General features: G+C 37.5%; 1 protein-coding gene across 3 annotated transcripts in view; it reads left to right on the top strand.

The window, feature by feature from the left end:
- The window catches only part of SPATA6 (spermatogenesis associated 6), a 45,709-nt gene extending 30,227 nt beyond the window's left edge, over positions 1-15,482 (top strand). For 2 of the 3 annotated variants that reach the window (XM_042465540.1, XM_042465539.1), the window contains 3 exons: positions 5,026-5,125; positions 7,233-7,348; positions 9,613-15,482. In XM_042465540.1, coding sequence (XP_042321474.1) covers positions 5,026-5,125; positions 7,233-7,348; positions 9,613-9,784 — 388 coding nt within the window. In that variant the 3' untranslated portion in view covers positions 9,785-15,482. Of the gene's footprint in view, positions 1-5,025; positions 5,126-7,232; positions 7,349-9,612 lie in introns of those variants that run through there. The other variant, XR_006103725.1, reaches the window with a different exon arrangement.
- The last annotated feature ends 49 nt before the right edge of the window (positions 15,483-15,531 follow it).

Here is a 15,531-nt window from a genome sequence, read left to right as displayed (position 1 = left end):
TGTATTCACAATCATGACACTGTTGTCATGATCGTAATCCCCCCCCCCCCCCCCAGTTATCTTAACAGCCAACAGCTACACCGAGTAATGGAAGTCTATGCTGCTGGCAGGTGGAATACAGCAGGATGACACTTCCAGACCCCTCTTGCCAGAGATTTTTGGTGCAATGTGGTATAGTGATGAGTCCTGATTCTGATTATTGCAGCCTCATTTCTTGGTGGGAGAGGTTGGAAATGTCATTTTGGTCTGCCCTGATCACTACCAGAACAGACTTGCATTCCTTGGTGTGGCTTCTGATTGTTAAGGAAGGTTTCGGGGTCAGGACAGGAGATGTTACTAAGTTATGGATTTGTAACTAAATCAACTATGTAGAATCACAGTCAATGTTTTTTCCCCCTCAGCCTGGCTTCCTGTGGTGAATTGTTGAGAGGTGCATGTGACCCATGCTTTGGCCACATCTGCCATACGCAGGAGAAAATGTAAAACAAACAAAACAAACAGCTTTATTTATATACTGCTTCCTACTGAACTAGCAGTGTCTAAGCTATTTACAACTGTAAGCTAATTGCTCCCAACAATCTGGGTACTCATTTTAGCAACCTCGGAGGGATGCAAGCCTGAGTCAAGCTTGAGTTCTTTTGCTGATACTGTATTGAATTCGCTACCTTATGGTTTTGAGTGACAGGCTGCAGTACAGGCATTTAACCACTGCGCCACCAGGGCTCACTGGGAAGTTCTGCTGGAACTCACTAAGGCAGTTCAAATTCATAACCTAATGTACACATTTGTGATATGATCCCAACATATTTTTAGTTAAGAGACTATGTAGAGGCTGTGAAAGTTCCCCAGTCCCGACTTAACAGGCAGCAGCCACTGCAAGCAACAGGGTTCTGCACTACTTTTGATGGGAAGCCCGCCCCCACAAGCAATCTCCAGGGCAAGGGGTAATTGTGACAGGCTGTTGCACCAGAGATCAGTCACAGGAGGGTTTGGGAATGTCAGTCAGCAGCTTTCTGATTGACAGGAGAACAGAACCCGCCTCTTACAGTGGCTGCTGCCTGGTAAGTGGTTGTGGAGATCAGGCTGGGAGACACTACTTAGCTACATAACGATGGAGGTTATGTAGATAAGTAGTTGAGACAATTAAAAGTTTGTTTTGGCTGATACATGTACTGTGTCATATAATTATCCTTATTTCACAAGACTATACAGTACTCAAAACTGGAAGCCATATGTGTCTTTAAGCCATTATCTATTTGGACATCATTGGAATTTTATTTTTCCATACTACAATTATTACATTACACTTATTTCTCTTTTACTGGAAATGTGAAAAACCTACATGGTTTCCAGTTCCTTCACAAAAACTGTTTGTGCTATATGGCTTATACCAAAAAACACATCTAATAATCTTTGGTAAGAGTTTAATACTCAAGGATTATTCATAGCAGTTACAAAAAGGATACTCAGGCATCATACTTTTGCTCTTATAATTTTGCTCTGTCTGAAAGATCTGTATCTTGTAGCCCTTCACATTTCTGTGGTAGACCTAGGAAAAATGAGCTGTCATATCTTCTAACTAAGGATTGATCCCATATTTCCAAATATACCTTCCCTTAGCTGATAATAGTCTTCAAAATTTGCTTCAGGAAAAGTGATCTGAAGACCATTCATTTCAGATAAAATGTGTTTGATATTTAAGTGAAGCCAAGCTGTTCAAAAGGTTGAATGATCTGTGGTATTTCAGGAACGATAGTGAAGCAAAAAACTGTGTCTTAAAATTGGCTGTAACGCACAAAAGAGTTAAGTGATTTAGTTGGTTGGTTTTTTTGGTTTGTTTGTTCCTGAATCTCTTTGTGAAGTGGACTTACTCCTCTATAGCGAGTACTTGTATTTCAGGCCTTGAGACAAACCATTCACCCCAGGTGTGTAGCCATTCCTTTTGGCAGTGCCCAGCTTACCTGTGACTGTTATGTACAAGTACTCGGGCTGAAAAATATTCTGTATTTAATGCTAAGGTTGTACAGTTGTGATAGTTAGCTCTAGTATAGAGAGAACCTGGTAGAAATGTTTTTTTCCCCTTTCTCTTTACTAGTTCCCTACTCCTCTCAAAGAAAGCCAAATTGCCTTGGGAGAATAATATGGGCAGTGCAACAGAAAAAAGCTGTTGCCAAGATGAGCAAAAGTGATATACTGTATTGGCTATTGCCAAGATAAGCAAAAATAATATATTGTACTGCGACTGCTAAAGTGGGCATGGGGTCTACTGGAGGATGGAAAGCAACCTTCTTAGTTCTGAGCATGCAACTGAAAAGTTTTCTTTTCAACCTATGTTTCTTCACTGAGAAGGTAGCATGTAAATCAGATCTCCATTCCATGGGAGTAAGAGGGGGGAGTCATGAATCCCCTTATCAGATCATCAATTGGATGCCAATAGTTAATCAACTATTGTTGGATTATTAGAGATTATACAGAATATGCTGTTGATTATGGGATTGTCTATATTAGAATAATCAGTATCTTAATTCCTTTGTATCTGGGTATTTCCTAATCACTCTGTATGGATTATTATGAAGAAAAGAGGAAAATTATTGTTGTAGTAATCCAGCACAAGCCTGCATATGTTTACTCAGATGTTAGTTCCATTCAGTTCAGTGTGCCATACATCCAGAGACGTATGTTAGTATGTTAAATTAAATCACATTCTGTTAACGAGAATAGCTCAGTGGTTCATTGTAGATTTTTTTCTGTCAGACTTTGCCATAGAGCAATTTTTTTTGGCTAGGTTCCACTCTCCAGATATGCGTCCACTCCTGGAGAGCTTCATAGATTTTTGTCCTGTAATAGTTTGTCCTTGTATATGTTTTTCCCTTCTTCTTTTAGCAGAAGTCTCTTTTGAAACTGATAAATTCTTCATTAAAGCCACAGAAGTGAGACTGCATTTATTAGGCACTATGATAGGGGAAAAAACTGTACATGAGGCCATAAATATTTGCAAAATGTGTTTATAATTATTTTGATGGTTAGTGCATCTTGCCAGATAGTACTTGAATGTTTTGGTGTGTGCAAGTGCATGATTCAGTGGGCACATCTAATGTTTTTTATGTACTTGAGAGATGCAACCTTCTGTTTAAAGAGTCTGTGTAGGAAAACCTTCTTTTTGTTGACCTGAGGCTTTAATCCTGTTAAGTCTTTCCCAAGAGAAAACTCCCCTGAATTCAGTGGGACTTTCTTTTGTGTAAGTTTGTATAGAACTATAATTGTCTGTTTTACTTGAGTGCATAAGATATATACAGCCAAATAAAGTTTCTAGAATTCTTTTATTCTCCTTGATATAAAATATATTTTTTTCATGGTGTTTTTTTTTAAAAAATCCTTCTTATAAAAGGAAAAATAAATGCGTTTAGCTACATTACAAGAGAAAATAATTTGTATTGTTGATTGCTCCCACATAGCATCTTTCAAATGAATTATGAGTAGCTCTTTATTGATCTGGCCTATTCTAGGTCACTGAGCTATATATCCAAAGTGTTTATACAATCTATTGGAATCAATAAACAATTTAAACTGGTGTAACTGCAGAATGTTAGCTAGTCTCAAGGAAAATGAAAGTATGACAAAGAATGCAGCTGTATAGGTTTGTTTTGTTTTGTCAAAGTCAGTAAAATAATACAAGCATTCCGGCAGTATTGCAAGAAACTACTGACACCTTAATCCCACATGTAAGGAGTTTGTGGTTTACACAGACATTATTTCAGCCTTCATGCTAAAGAAATTCCTTTTATTTATTGTTTTAAGAAATTACTTTTTGAAAATGAGCTTCAGAGAATATCTCCTCCAGGAGTAAGCACATCATAAAAAGGTTTCAATTTAGATTACAAGTGTTAAATTTCAGGTTTAGCTTTGTTGTATGGTGACTTTGGGTGGTGTAAATATTAACATAATGGCTTAAAGTGTGGATTAGGTTTTACAGTTATGTGTAAAAGTAGACAATTAAAAAGAGGCTGATACTGTTTTTATTAATCCTTAAATGTTTGTATTTAGAAAATTAAGTGGAAAGCTATGTTACCAGTAAACATTTCTTATGCCACAGTGCACACTAGTGGATTGTTCTGTCATTTCATTGTACATACTTTATAGTAAATAAATAAATAAATCATTTTTTTCAATACAGTGGGATGCTGGTCCCACATTTGTCTGAAGCAAAGGCTGGTATTGTGATGTGGAATAATACAGGAAGTTTAATTCGTGACAAATAGAAATGCACATTTACTTGAAAGTTCTGTCAAAATGAGTGGTAGTTAGAGCTATTAAAATGTTTGAGTGCTATATATCCTTCTTTCACATCACCTAATAACCACAGTGGCCTTTATTTAGTCTTTAAGGAATTTCAAAAATGAATCTGTTATATGTCCTGCCTTCTAGTTTTACTTCTCTGCTACCTTCTCAGCAGAAAATATATAACTCTTTCTTTTCTGCATGAAGCTTCTTTCTTATTCATGAAGCTTTAACAATTTGACTGAAAAGTTCCAGATGTCACAAAGCTACACTACACAGCAAAGGATTGTAAAGTAGCCTCACAGATACAACAAAGTGCTCAAATAGATTTAGATTGTAAGCCTGAGGACAGGGAATTTGTAAACTGCTCTGAGAGCCTTTGCGGTGGAAGAGCAGGGCAAAAATACTCTAAATAAATGAATACTATGCAGCAAATTTGGCTCATATAAGCTTGATGAAATCTGTGTTCATAACAAAGAATTATTTTTTTCATTGTTGTGAAGCACTGGCAGACATACCCAAATAGGGCAGCTGGGGAAGGAAGGGATCTATCTGCATGGACTGTTCTGATATAAATGCAAAAGTATTGTCTAGATTTATACTATATATTACAAGAATTAAGAGTGTGTTTTATCTGTTTTTTAAGTATTAATTTTATATATCTATATAAGAGAAAATAATATGGACATGTATTATCAAGCAGTGTCAGTAACTTACAGCACTCACATAAAATACTTTTCATTCAAGGTTTCGTTCTGTCTGGAACACACCAGTAAATGGAGAAGAGATCCATAAGCGGGTGAAAAATATTTTAAGGACACACAGCACAAGGCAAAGGCTGACATTTGTAAGTTTTAAAACTAAAATGCATTTACCCCCAAAAGCAAGGATGGGAAACTATTCCAGGCTCCTGAGGGCTATATTGCTTCCTGGAACATGTCACGGGGTCCTGATCCCATCAAAGAGGAGGCCCTCTTCGTTCTTGAGTTCCCTCCCCTTCCCAAAAGTCCCATTCTGGATATGATTAGAATTTCTTTATCCAGGTATGGGGAGATACAGAGTAATTTCTCTGCTGCACACTAGAAAAAGGCATTGAGGCAGTCCAGTACTAAAATGGGCACCCTGGCTCTTGTCTTAGATGGGTATAATAACAGAGCTTCTGTTGTCAGAGAAGAGCAGAAAGAAGAGCACTGCTTTCCTTAGCAGTGATGATTGGTAAGTCCTGGGAGAGAGGGGCTGGGAAAGATTGGCCAACTGGCGAATCCCTATATGTCAGATCCGGTTAGTGGAATAGAGGTGCCACATCCCTGCCCTAAGTGTTATGGGAGAAAATATCCTTTAGACTCAAAAAGAAATATTTTATTCTTTTTTTCAGTAGAACAAGAAGAAAACTTGGTGTAATGGGACAGACAAAGTATCCTCCCTTAGTTTTTTGTGGGTTTTTAGGGCTATGTGGCCATGTTCTAGAAGAGTTTACACCTGATGTTTCGCCAGCATCTGTGGCTGGCATCTTCATTCTCTGAAGATGCCACCCACAGATGCTGGCGAAATGTCAGGAATAAACTCTTCTAGAACATGGCCACCTAGCCCAAAAAAACCCACAAAAAACTATAGAGTCCAGCCGCGAAAGCCTTCAACTTCATATCCTCCCTTACTTTGCACTTGGCTTTGGAGAATAAAGCAGTGCTAAAAACCTTTATGTAATGTCTTACATTTCCCACTGACTCAGATGCAGTGAAAGATTTCTTCTTCCTTCTACTATGTTTCTTTCCAAATATAAATTAGTCTTATTCCTGGTAGAAAATGAGGGCTTCCCCCACCACTTTTGAGTTTTTTCATACTGGTCTCATATTTTAGACTTGACATCAAGATGGACAGACAAGTTAAATTTGTATTCACTCTAGCTGACCTGATTATTGCCATTCTGAACCACCAACAGTAGCATTAATAACATCATCCTATAGAGCTTTAAGAGTATACATGTAAAATGAGAAGGGGGTGAAATGCCAAACAGTAACGGAGTATGACATATAGTACAACAATGGATTTGTACAAATATTACTACCAACAAAATTCTGGTTAAATGTGGCCTACTTCTTTCTTAACTAACTACTGATCTAAGAAGAAGAAGACTAGGAATGGCAAGGGCAGCAATGAAAGATTTTCGAGAAAAGATATACAACTGAGTCCTAAAGATAGAATCGTTCACTTCATTCTATTTCACATCACCATATTCAGATGTGAGAGCTGGACAGTGAAGAAAGCAGATAAAAGGAAAATAAACTAATTTGAGATGTGGTGCTGGATAAGAGTGCTGAGTGTACAGTGGATAGCCCAAAAAAAAAAAAAAAAAAAAAAAAGGGGGGGGTCATTGAACAGACCAATCCTGAACTTTACTTTATTAACTTTATTACGGCCATTTGGCCAGCACAGACCAATCCTGAACAGTCCCTGGAAGCCAAGATTTTTAAACTGAGGCTGTCATACTTTGACCACATCATAAGAAAACATTACTCATTAGAAAAGGCAGTAATGCTAGGAAAGGTGGAACACAGTAGAAAGAGAGGGAGACCACACACCAGATGGCTAGACTCAATTAGGGAGATCACAGGCCTGAATCTATAAGACTTAAAAAGAGCAGTGAAAGATAGAGGGGCTTGGAAGCATCTCATACACAGTCGCCATGAGTTGAGGTTGACTCAAGGGCAGCTAACAACAACAACAACAAAAATCTAATTTAGAACAAATTTAGCCTATCATTATATTGTACAACATATCATACTTTGGACTAACCTAGGATTTTTTTAAAAAAATCAAGTATTATAATATACTTTGTCTAGCTAAGGAATATTGTAACAAATCTATTTTTTAAAAGAAATATTTACAACCATCTGTTTTTTTAAAGGAATATTTACAAATGAGATTATCATGAAATGTTGATCTTGATTTTTTAGGATGACAGTTGGTTGTCAAAAGAAGAGTCTGCTAAGACAAGCAAGACAGGAGTGCCCAGTAAAAAAAGAGATGTTTCCTGTATAGATTCTTCAAGCAACAGTGATCTTCAGAGCTGGTAACATTTCTGTTCCTATTTTTCCTTTCTTGCCACAATCCATTCTTTTCCTTTTTACTTTGTGGACATTTCTATCATGTCCTGTGGATATTATTGCAGTTGAACTGAAATATACAAATAAAATTAACTTTTATAAAGCATTCTGCACTAATTCTGAACTGTATGACAAAATTAGTCATTCTTAAGCTTATTGATTTCAGTGGGTTTAAATGTGTACAATTCTTTTCCCTCTACTGTTCTGACCCTTTAAATTATGTGAGCAGCAGGCAAGCCAAAGCCCTCCAACTCCCTCCACTTTTACTGAGATAACACAATAAGCTCCAGCTTTCATCAGAGGAGGCTATGCTTTGGATCATGATCACATTGAGATTCCATCTCCCGAGAACTATGACAGCACTGGTATATGGAAGTGTCACTCCTCTTATATGAAAAAGCCACTCCTCAGAGCTTCTCAGAACTTTTCACATTATCTCAGTGACATTGGAAGATGACCAGCTGCTGTGCCATCAATGTAATATAGGATGAAGGACTATGTATTAAATTGAGCGCCTTCCCCTAGTTCTCTAACACTTGTTTTGTTGGTTGATTTGAGCATATTTGTGTCTCTGTTATTTCATTGAGTTTGGGACACAGACATCATTGTGGAAGCTACAGGCTGTGCATAAAAAAGCTGGAATGACTATTGTCACAACATTATTGAAACAATGTACTTTAAAATTGAATACTCAAATAGGTTTGGGCAGTGATGGGATCATCACATTATGTAGTGCAGTCAAGAGAGAGGAGGCTAAAGAGTGAGACTCAAGGACATCCTGACAGTTTAAAGTCTGCCATCGTTCTCATAAATAGCATATTAAGGCAGAGTTCAGAGGAGAATGTAGTTTTGCTGACCAAATGTTCACACTAACATAAATGATTGAAAACCATTGGGACTATGCAGAATGTCTGTGGTATTAAAATATTTAGTGTGCCGGTGACTTTGAGAGGAACTTGTGGGACTCTAAAAGAGATGGAACAAAAGCATGTGACAGGTGTATGACAGGTGTTTCTGAAAGTGGAGTTGAGTGCAGTTATCCTCGTCTTAATATGATTTGGGCATGTAATCCCAAGATCACTTCAGCTTGGCTTGTCAGGATAGTTTTCAGTTAAGACAGCAGACTGATATTTTTCTAATATGGCTATAGCTATGTCCATTCCCGTGTTTAATTTCTCATGAGGAAGGGATGGCTAATGGCCATTCACCAATCAAGAGACTGTCAGACACTGAGACGTTGTCAGTATTGTGATGTGAAATTCACAAAAAAATGCTTCCACTCACCATAAACATATCTTGACATCTTGTGAGGAATGTGGTTCTAGGCAAAGGAGACAGATGTATTGGAACAAGATTATGGATGCTATTCTTTATAAAGGACTGCTGTTCAGCTCTCACTTATTTTCTTTGAGTTTACTATGAAGTAGTACAATGTCAGCTATGCTTTGTGTATAAGGGCAAAGGTAACAGATTTCATCAAGTTTTTTAAACTGATCATTCCATAACTACAGCAGTAGTAAAAAAAATTTCCAACAACCACAGTATCTGCAACCTACCATCTAATGAAACTAATCTGCTGGTGAATCCATTTTCAAAGTCTGAATTGTATCTAGCTTAATATCATGAAAATTGCCTTTTTAAAAAAGCTGTATTTGCTGTGACATTGTTCTGCTTGTTTAGGCATAACGTTGGAACAGAGGTGTGAGTGTCTATTAGGAGGATTCAGCCAGTTTAATTCTAACAAAGAGCTTAGGAAAGAACCAGAGGCTTTAATAAAGGTCCATAGTTACCTCGAGTGGTGAAAGCCATCTATGGAATGCTGACTCCTGTCCTAGTTGGTATGATCAATTTCTCTCTATTGGATGGCTGGGTGCAGGACAGCACTTGACTTCTACTGGGTTCCGTTGCTTGTTAAACAATATATCCTCTTTATTCTCCTGCCCAAACCTAGAACATTGGCAGAGTCATCCCACTTTGCATGTGCTCTGTTTCTCACAGATAGAGGACTTGGGAGCCAAACCTCTTCAAGTGGAATCCCATTGGGTGGATATGTTAAAGACATGCATAGGGTTCAGTTAGATGCCAATTGGGTGGTGTGTGTGTGTTCGTAGGTATATAAATAACTGCACTCTTCCCAGAGTTTCAAAAGGTAATATTTTAATGTGCGTGGTTTTGTTTTTGTCCCCCCCCCCCTATTTTTTTTATGTTTTGGACGGTGGGGTACTACTAGTTCATCCATACGTCAGAGCATCATGGTTCATCTGGATAATGGTGACTATTGGACCAGCCAAGCTGCTGAGTATAAAAACAAACCTCACAGAGCAATCTTTGAAGACAGCCTGGAGAAAATCTATCGAAACATGTACAGAAAAGCTTCTGGCTCCATTTTGAAAAATAAGTAAATTTCTTTTAGTGACACTGGTGTAAATATGCAAGATAAAAATTTTAAAAGTGCTGTTTGCCTGACTAACATTTATATATATTTTTTCTTTTTTGTTTTTAACCTGAAATACTTTTACATGAACTTATGAAATTCTGAGGCTGGGACTCCCACAGGGGAAAAGAAATAAAATCTGGAGGATTTTAAGTAGGATGTATTGTTTGCTTACGGGATTTATAGATGTGCCAATATGTTTAACATCCCATTTCTCAAACATACAGGTTTAAATTGTGATGAATACACATGTTTATTCACCATACTCCATGCTTTTGCATATCCATCGTGTCTCTGAAATCCTAATATACACATGAATGGGAACCATCTCCTGCCTATTGCTTTCAATAATGTGTCTCTAACACTGTGCTATTGAAAAACATCAGTCAGGGTGGTTTTCAGTGGCAATGCTATATCAGTAATTATCTTCCTGAAAATATGTAGTTCATCCATATGCCCACATGCAGGTGGAGGAAGAAAGAGCAGCATTTCTCATGGTGTTTGAATGTGTGAATTCACCATGAATAGCAATAAAGTATGCATCAGGAACATAGCTCACATCCACTATCAAAACAAGCACCTGCTGTTTTTACTGCTGTTTTGATTCCACAGTTACATAAGACAGATATGTACATGTACAACCTAATACCATCTTAGTATGGAAAATTATACTAAAGAACATTGTGTGTGTGTGTGTGGTCTATGAGCTGATTTTGCTGGGCATTAGGAAAAACAGCAAAACTATTTGCTGAAATCTGTTGTATTACAGGACCTTGTTTTTCCTCATTTCCTGTGCTACTTCGAATTATGATGTCCTGTTTATAATTCCCTTTCAACATAGCTATACTATAGTTTGGGAATGAGTATGACATGGCTCTCCAGATGTCATTGGACTATAGATCCCAGTAGCTTAGCCAGTAGTGAAGAATATTGGGAGTTAGATTCAAACAGCAGCTGGATGGCTGCTTGTTTCCATCCTGGCTGTTTCCTGCACTGGTGTAGGGTTTTGAATAGACATCTTCAGATCTCTTTCAGCACTGCAGTTCTGTATGAACAATCTCTTTCTCACTGTGCTTGTTCCCAAATTTCCCATGATCAAATAGGTTCCACTGTTCTTTTCATGTTACATCAATGACAATGCATTGTTTAAGTGTGAAAAGAGCAAGGGCAGGAGCATATCAGCTAACACATCCAGCCAAATACAAACATCATTAATATTATGTACCTCAATATAATAAATTTGGAGTCTGTCCTTACAGGCTCAAGAGATGCATTGGCAGAATTGTGCTGGAAAAGCTGGTATCTCTCTGCTAAAGGACACCAAATGTTCACCAGCAGTTTTGAAACTTCCCCTGAGAAGAAACCTTTCCAGCCTTCCACTGCATATTTCCCACACTAACAAATCAGGGCATCCTGCCCACTTTCTTCAGGCATCAAGAAATTCAGTGGCAGAGATTTGTGTCACCTACTTCCTTTCAAAAAAGGAAATAAATACCTTTTTTTTTTCTGGAATAATCGATTTCTGTAAAAACAGAAATAGATTTACAAGGGTGATTTCAAATGTATCTTACCAAAGGAGCTGGTAAACAATATGAAGCATATGTAACATACAATTTTATTACCAGGCTATCTCATTTTGTACTACTATATTTGCCCCAGAATATTTGAAGTCTTGTATCCTCACAGAAATGTATTTGGTCAAACAGTGATTTATTTATCCATTTAAAGAATTTTTAGAACCCCCTTCCCCAAAAATATTCAAATAGTGTACAATAAAGATGGTAAAATAACATGATAAAATATAAGTTGAGATATGTGCAGAGCAGAGAAGGAGGATATGACTTCAGTACAGCAGGTAAAAGCAGCAAAAGCTAATTTTTAATGTATCACTCAATAAAAAATGTCTTCTTGAGGGGGTGGCATGACAACAAATTTGGCAGTAGGTCTCCTTGGGGAAGGCATTCTGTAAGCCTGAAAAGGCCTCAATTTTTGAAATGTGTGTGTGTGTGTGTGTGTGTTTTGAGGGGGTTATGTCACAGTTCCAGGGCCCTGATCAACTCTGTCAAAATGAAATGGAGTCACTCGTGTATCGAAATGATGTTTTATTGTTTGCATAGAACTGTAAAAGAGCAGCCATAAAACCTAAACAATAGCTCACATCCCTTCAGCTGATTGAAGGTGTCTTTTGTCATACCTGGTGTTCATCAGGGTCTGCATGATGAACTAAATACCCCAGTGAACCAACTTCTTGGGCTGGGTTATAGCTAAATACACCTTGTATGAACCAGAGTGCTAGCCTTAGTGTTCTGAAAAGTGCTGATATTTTTACAGGAAAAGTGGAAGGTCAACCCATTCTAACAAAGGAACAGTTTCCCAGGTGCCTTTCCTTAAATAAGCCTTTTATTAAGCTCTAGCCTGGTATCTAGGGATGAGAAGGAATTGCATGAAATTGTTTAGACAAGTTAGCTGTTTGTAAAAGGAGGAAGAGAGCCCATCATCTATTCTTTCTGTCCAGAAATGGAATGCAGCAGCATGTCTTCTGTTAATCCCCAGACAGTCATTTTCTTTCTATTTACTTACTTCTAAGGCTCACTTAGAGAGAAGTTCAGATAGGTTTGAGGTGAGGATGAGCATTGCAATGTCTGTTAATGACACAAAGACACTGATAGTATTGTTGTATAATTCCCAGTGGAAGGAAGTGTTGAAGAGCTTTCTCTTAGATGAGATGGGCAAAAGCTGTCAAGATGTTGTTGGGCTAGGAATCTTAACATTCTTCCCATTAGTTATACTAGCTAGGTCTGATGGCAGTTGCAGTTCTACAATATCTGGAGGCAGCCTTTTGCCCATCCTGTCCTAAATGAAAATTTACTAATTTCTCACAAATGGTTACCTTTCCCTCAGCTTTCAGCAGTACCACTTCAGTTTCCAGCAAACAAAGAGGAGACAAGCTCCACGTGTTCTAAGATGGTCAACTGTTTATTCAGTGTTTTAAAAGCCCAGTGCGTTTCAGCCACACTAAGCTTTCATCGGGCTGAAAACAAATATAAATACTTTTAAAATATAATATTTTAAAAGATAGGACAACACTCATCAAACTATGATACAGAAATATCCATATAGTTTTTATCAAAGTTATACATATCCTTGAAAAGAAGTCACTGGAGTTGTAAACACTGTCTAAAATACAGGGCCATAGAGATAAAGGGAACAGACACTGTAGTATTTCTGTATATATACATATTCCAGAGGACCTTGGAAAGGCATAACCAATGATATGCCTTGGGACACAGCACAGGGACATGGTGCAATCTCTCCAGACAGTTGTTCAGTCATTATATTACAGTCATACATGTGTTCTGATGTATAATTTCTCTGTTACATTCAAATTCAGGATTGTAGATCCAAATCTTCATTTAAACCTGCAGGCACCAAGGATTTCAGTCTTGGAATCCATTCTATCTCTTTTTTCTTTAAAATATGTTCTTTATTATTATAAATTCTTTCTATAACCCAAAATCGGAAATTGGCTGTAGAATGTTGCCTTTCTACAAAATGACCGACGGAGCTCCCACTCTTCTGTTTTTTAGATTAGAGAGGTGTTCCCCTATTCAATGTTTTATCGGTCTTGTGGTCCATCCCACATAAAGTTTCTTACATATACATTGAGTAGCATAGATCACAAAACTAGTATTCCATATGCTAAAGTGGGATAGTTTATATCACTGCTGGTCATTGCAATTTACAAATTCTGTCATTATAGTTGTGGGGGTGCAATATGTGCAATGACCACATGGATGGTGTCCTACTGGCTTAGATAGACTCATTACAGTATTCTCAACAGTTTGTTTTAAGGTTTTACAATCAGTATTCATTACTAAGTCCCTGATGTTTTTGGTTCTTTTAAATGAAATCCTTGGTTTTTGTTTACATTCTGGAATGTCTTCTAACACTTCAGTTTCCACTAGCTTAGCAGTTTAGAAGTTGTAAGGGATACTATTTCACAGAGGTACAATATATATAAATTTGCTCATAGGAAAATCTCATTGAGTTCAGTGGTGTTTACTGTCAGGTAGTGCATTCACATGTGTAATTTATGAGACACTTTATATCAGTTGTATACAGTGGTGTTAGCCATGTTAAATGTAAATATAGTTGGAGAGGTTTATGTCTCCATTCAGAAACATCTCTTCTATATTTGTATGGTGTGTACCCCTGCATGTAGTGTGAAGCAGCTCCTCTGTTATATATTGCTGGATTGACCTTTATCCTGCCAGCTGCTGCTTTGTCTCATCCTGCTACTTTTCTGCAAGATTATTACACTATAGTTAACAGTACCAATAGCTCCAGCAGTTATGGGGGTAAAGCTGCCTAAATATGTGATCCCATTTCTCCCTATATGCAGTGAAGAGGTTGCCTTTTTTATTTTATTTTTAAGTTTTCAAGTGTAGCATGATCTCTTTTGCATGTTAAAGACTGTTTCAGACTTGAAAAACAGGTAGAAATTCCTCATCTCTACCCATGTATAATCTGCAAGTCACTTTAGCTTTCTGCTGGATAAACTTCTGTTAGTTGGCAAACAAAAGGACAGGGCAGGCTGTGTCTCTTCCTTGACTGCAGTGTGCGATAAGTAACATTTTAGGCAGTGAACCATTTTAGGCAGTAATAAACAGTAATTGTTTAGTGCACCTTGCCTTCTAATACAATTTAAATCCCTTCTATCAAATGCAAATGTTGAGCTCTCAAGTAGAGTTTTAAATAGCATTTTTTTCTGTGCTTTTTCCTTATCTTTTGCTTTTCACAAAGTGGTGTGTCAGTGACTGGGGAAGGCATAATTCCACCAGCATCGTTTTGTGTCTTAAAAGAGAATTGCCTAGTCCAGTCTGGAAAAGGGCCCTATATAATTGAAGAGAGAACAGAAAATTGGTGAAGTCCTTTCTTTCCCAAAACAAATGTCATTGCAGGATATGAGAATTCCTGATGTACACTGTATTCTCTTTTTTTTTGCAAATGGCTTAAAAATGTAATCGGCATATGGCAGGGATGGGTGAAAGACTATGAGCTGCATGCAGCTGAAAAAAATGTTGACAGTGTACTCCATGAGCTTAAAAATCAAAAGGCATGTTCAAAGGAATCCCAAATACTTTGTGGATTTAAGCATCTTACAATTCATAAACCCATCTGGCTTTCAGGACTGAGCAAGTAGACTACCTTAGATGCAGTTTTCAATAGAGGATGGAAACAACAACTTACCAAGTGGAAACTTACTGTGGTGCAATAGCAGCACCTGGCAAGTTGCCCATTTTCCATATCTCCCCAAGTGAAGAGAACTTGATCATTTTATGTAAGCATCCAATCAGAAATTTCAGAGGTTCTAAAGAATGACAAAATGTTCAACACCCAGTTTAAGTTGGCGGTGGCTGGCCCTATTCACCATGAATTGGCTATGCAAAACCTTGAAAAGTACATCATCAACTTGATGTATCATTGCAGTTCTTCTAGGAATTGTGTTTTGGAAATTTCTTATTTCATCCAGCCAGTCCAGATTCAGCTCAGAAATATGCTGCAAGTTATGAAGATTGTAAGCCCGAGGGCAGGGAACCGTCTAATTAAAAAGGTTGTATGTACAGCGCTGTGTAAATTTACAGCGCTTCATAAATAAAGGTTAATAATAATAATAATAATAATAATAATAATAATAATAATAATAATAATAAT

This window comes from Sceloporus undulatus, chromosome 4, assembly GCF_019175285.1.
Source record: "Sceloporus undulatus isolate JIND9_A2432 ecotype Alabama chromosome 4, SceUnd_v1.1, whole genome shotgun sequence".
Classification (NCBI taxonomy): Eukaryota; Metazoa; Chordata; class Lepidosauria; order Squamata; family Phrynosomatidae; genus Sceloporus; species Sceloporus undulatus.
Note: the sequence above shows the minus strand (reverse complement) of the source record. Positions and strands in the feature narration are given on the sequence as shown.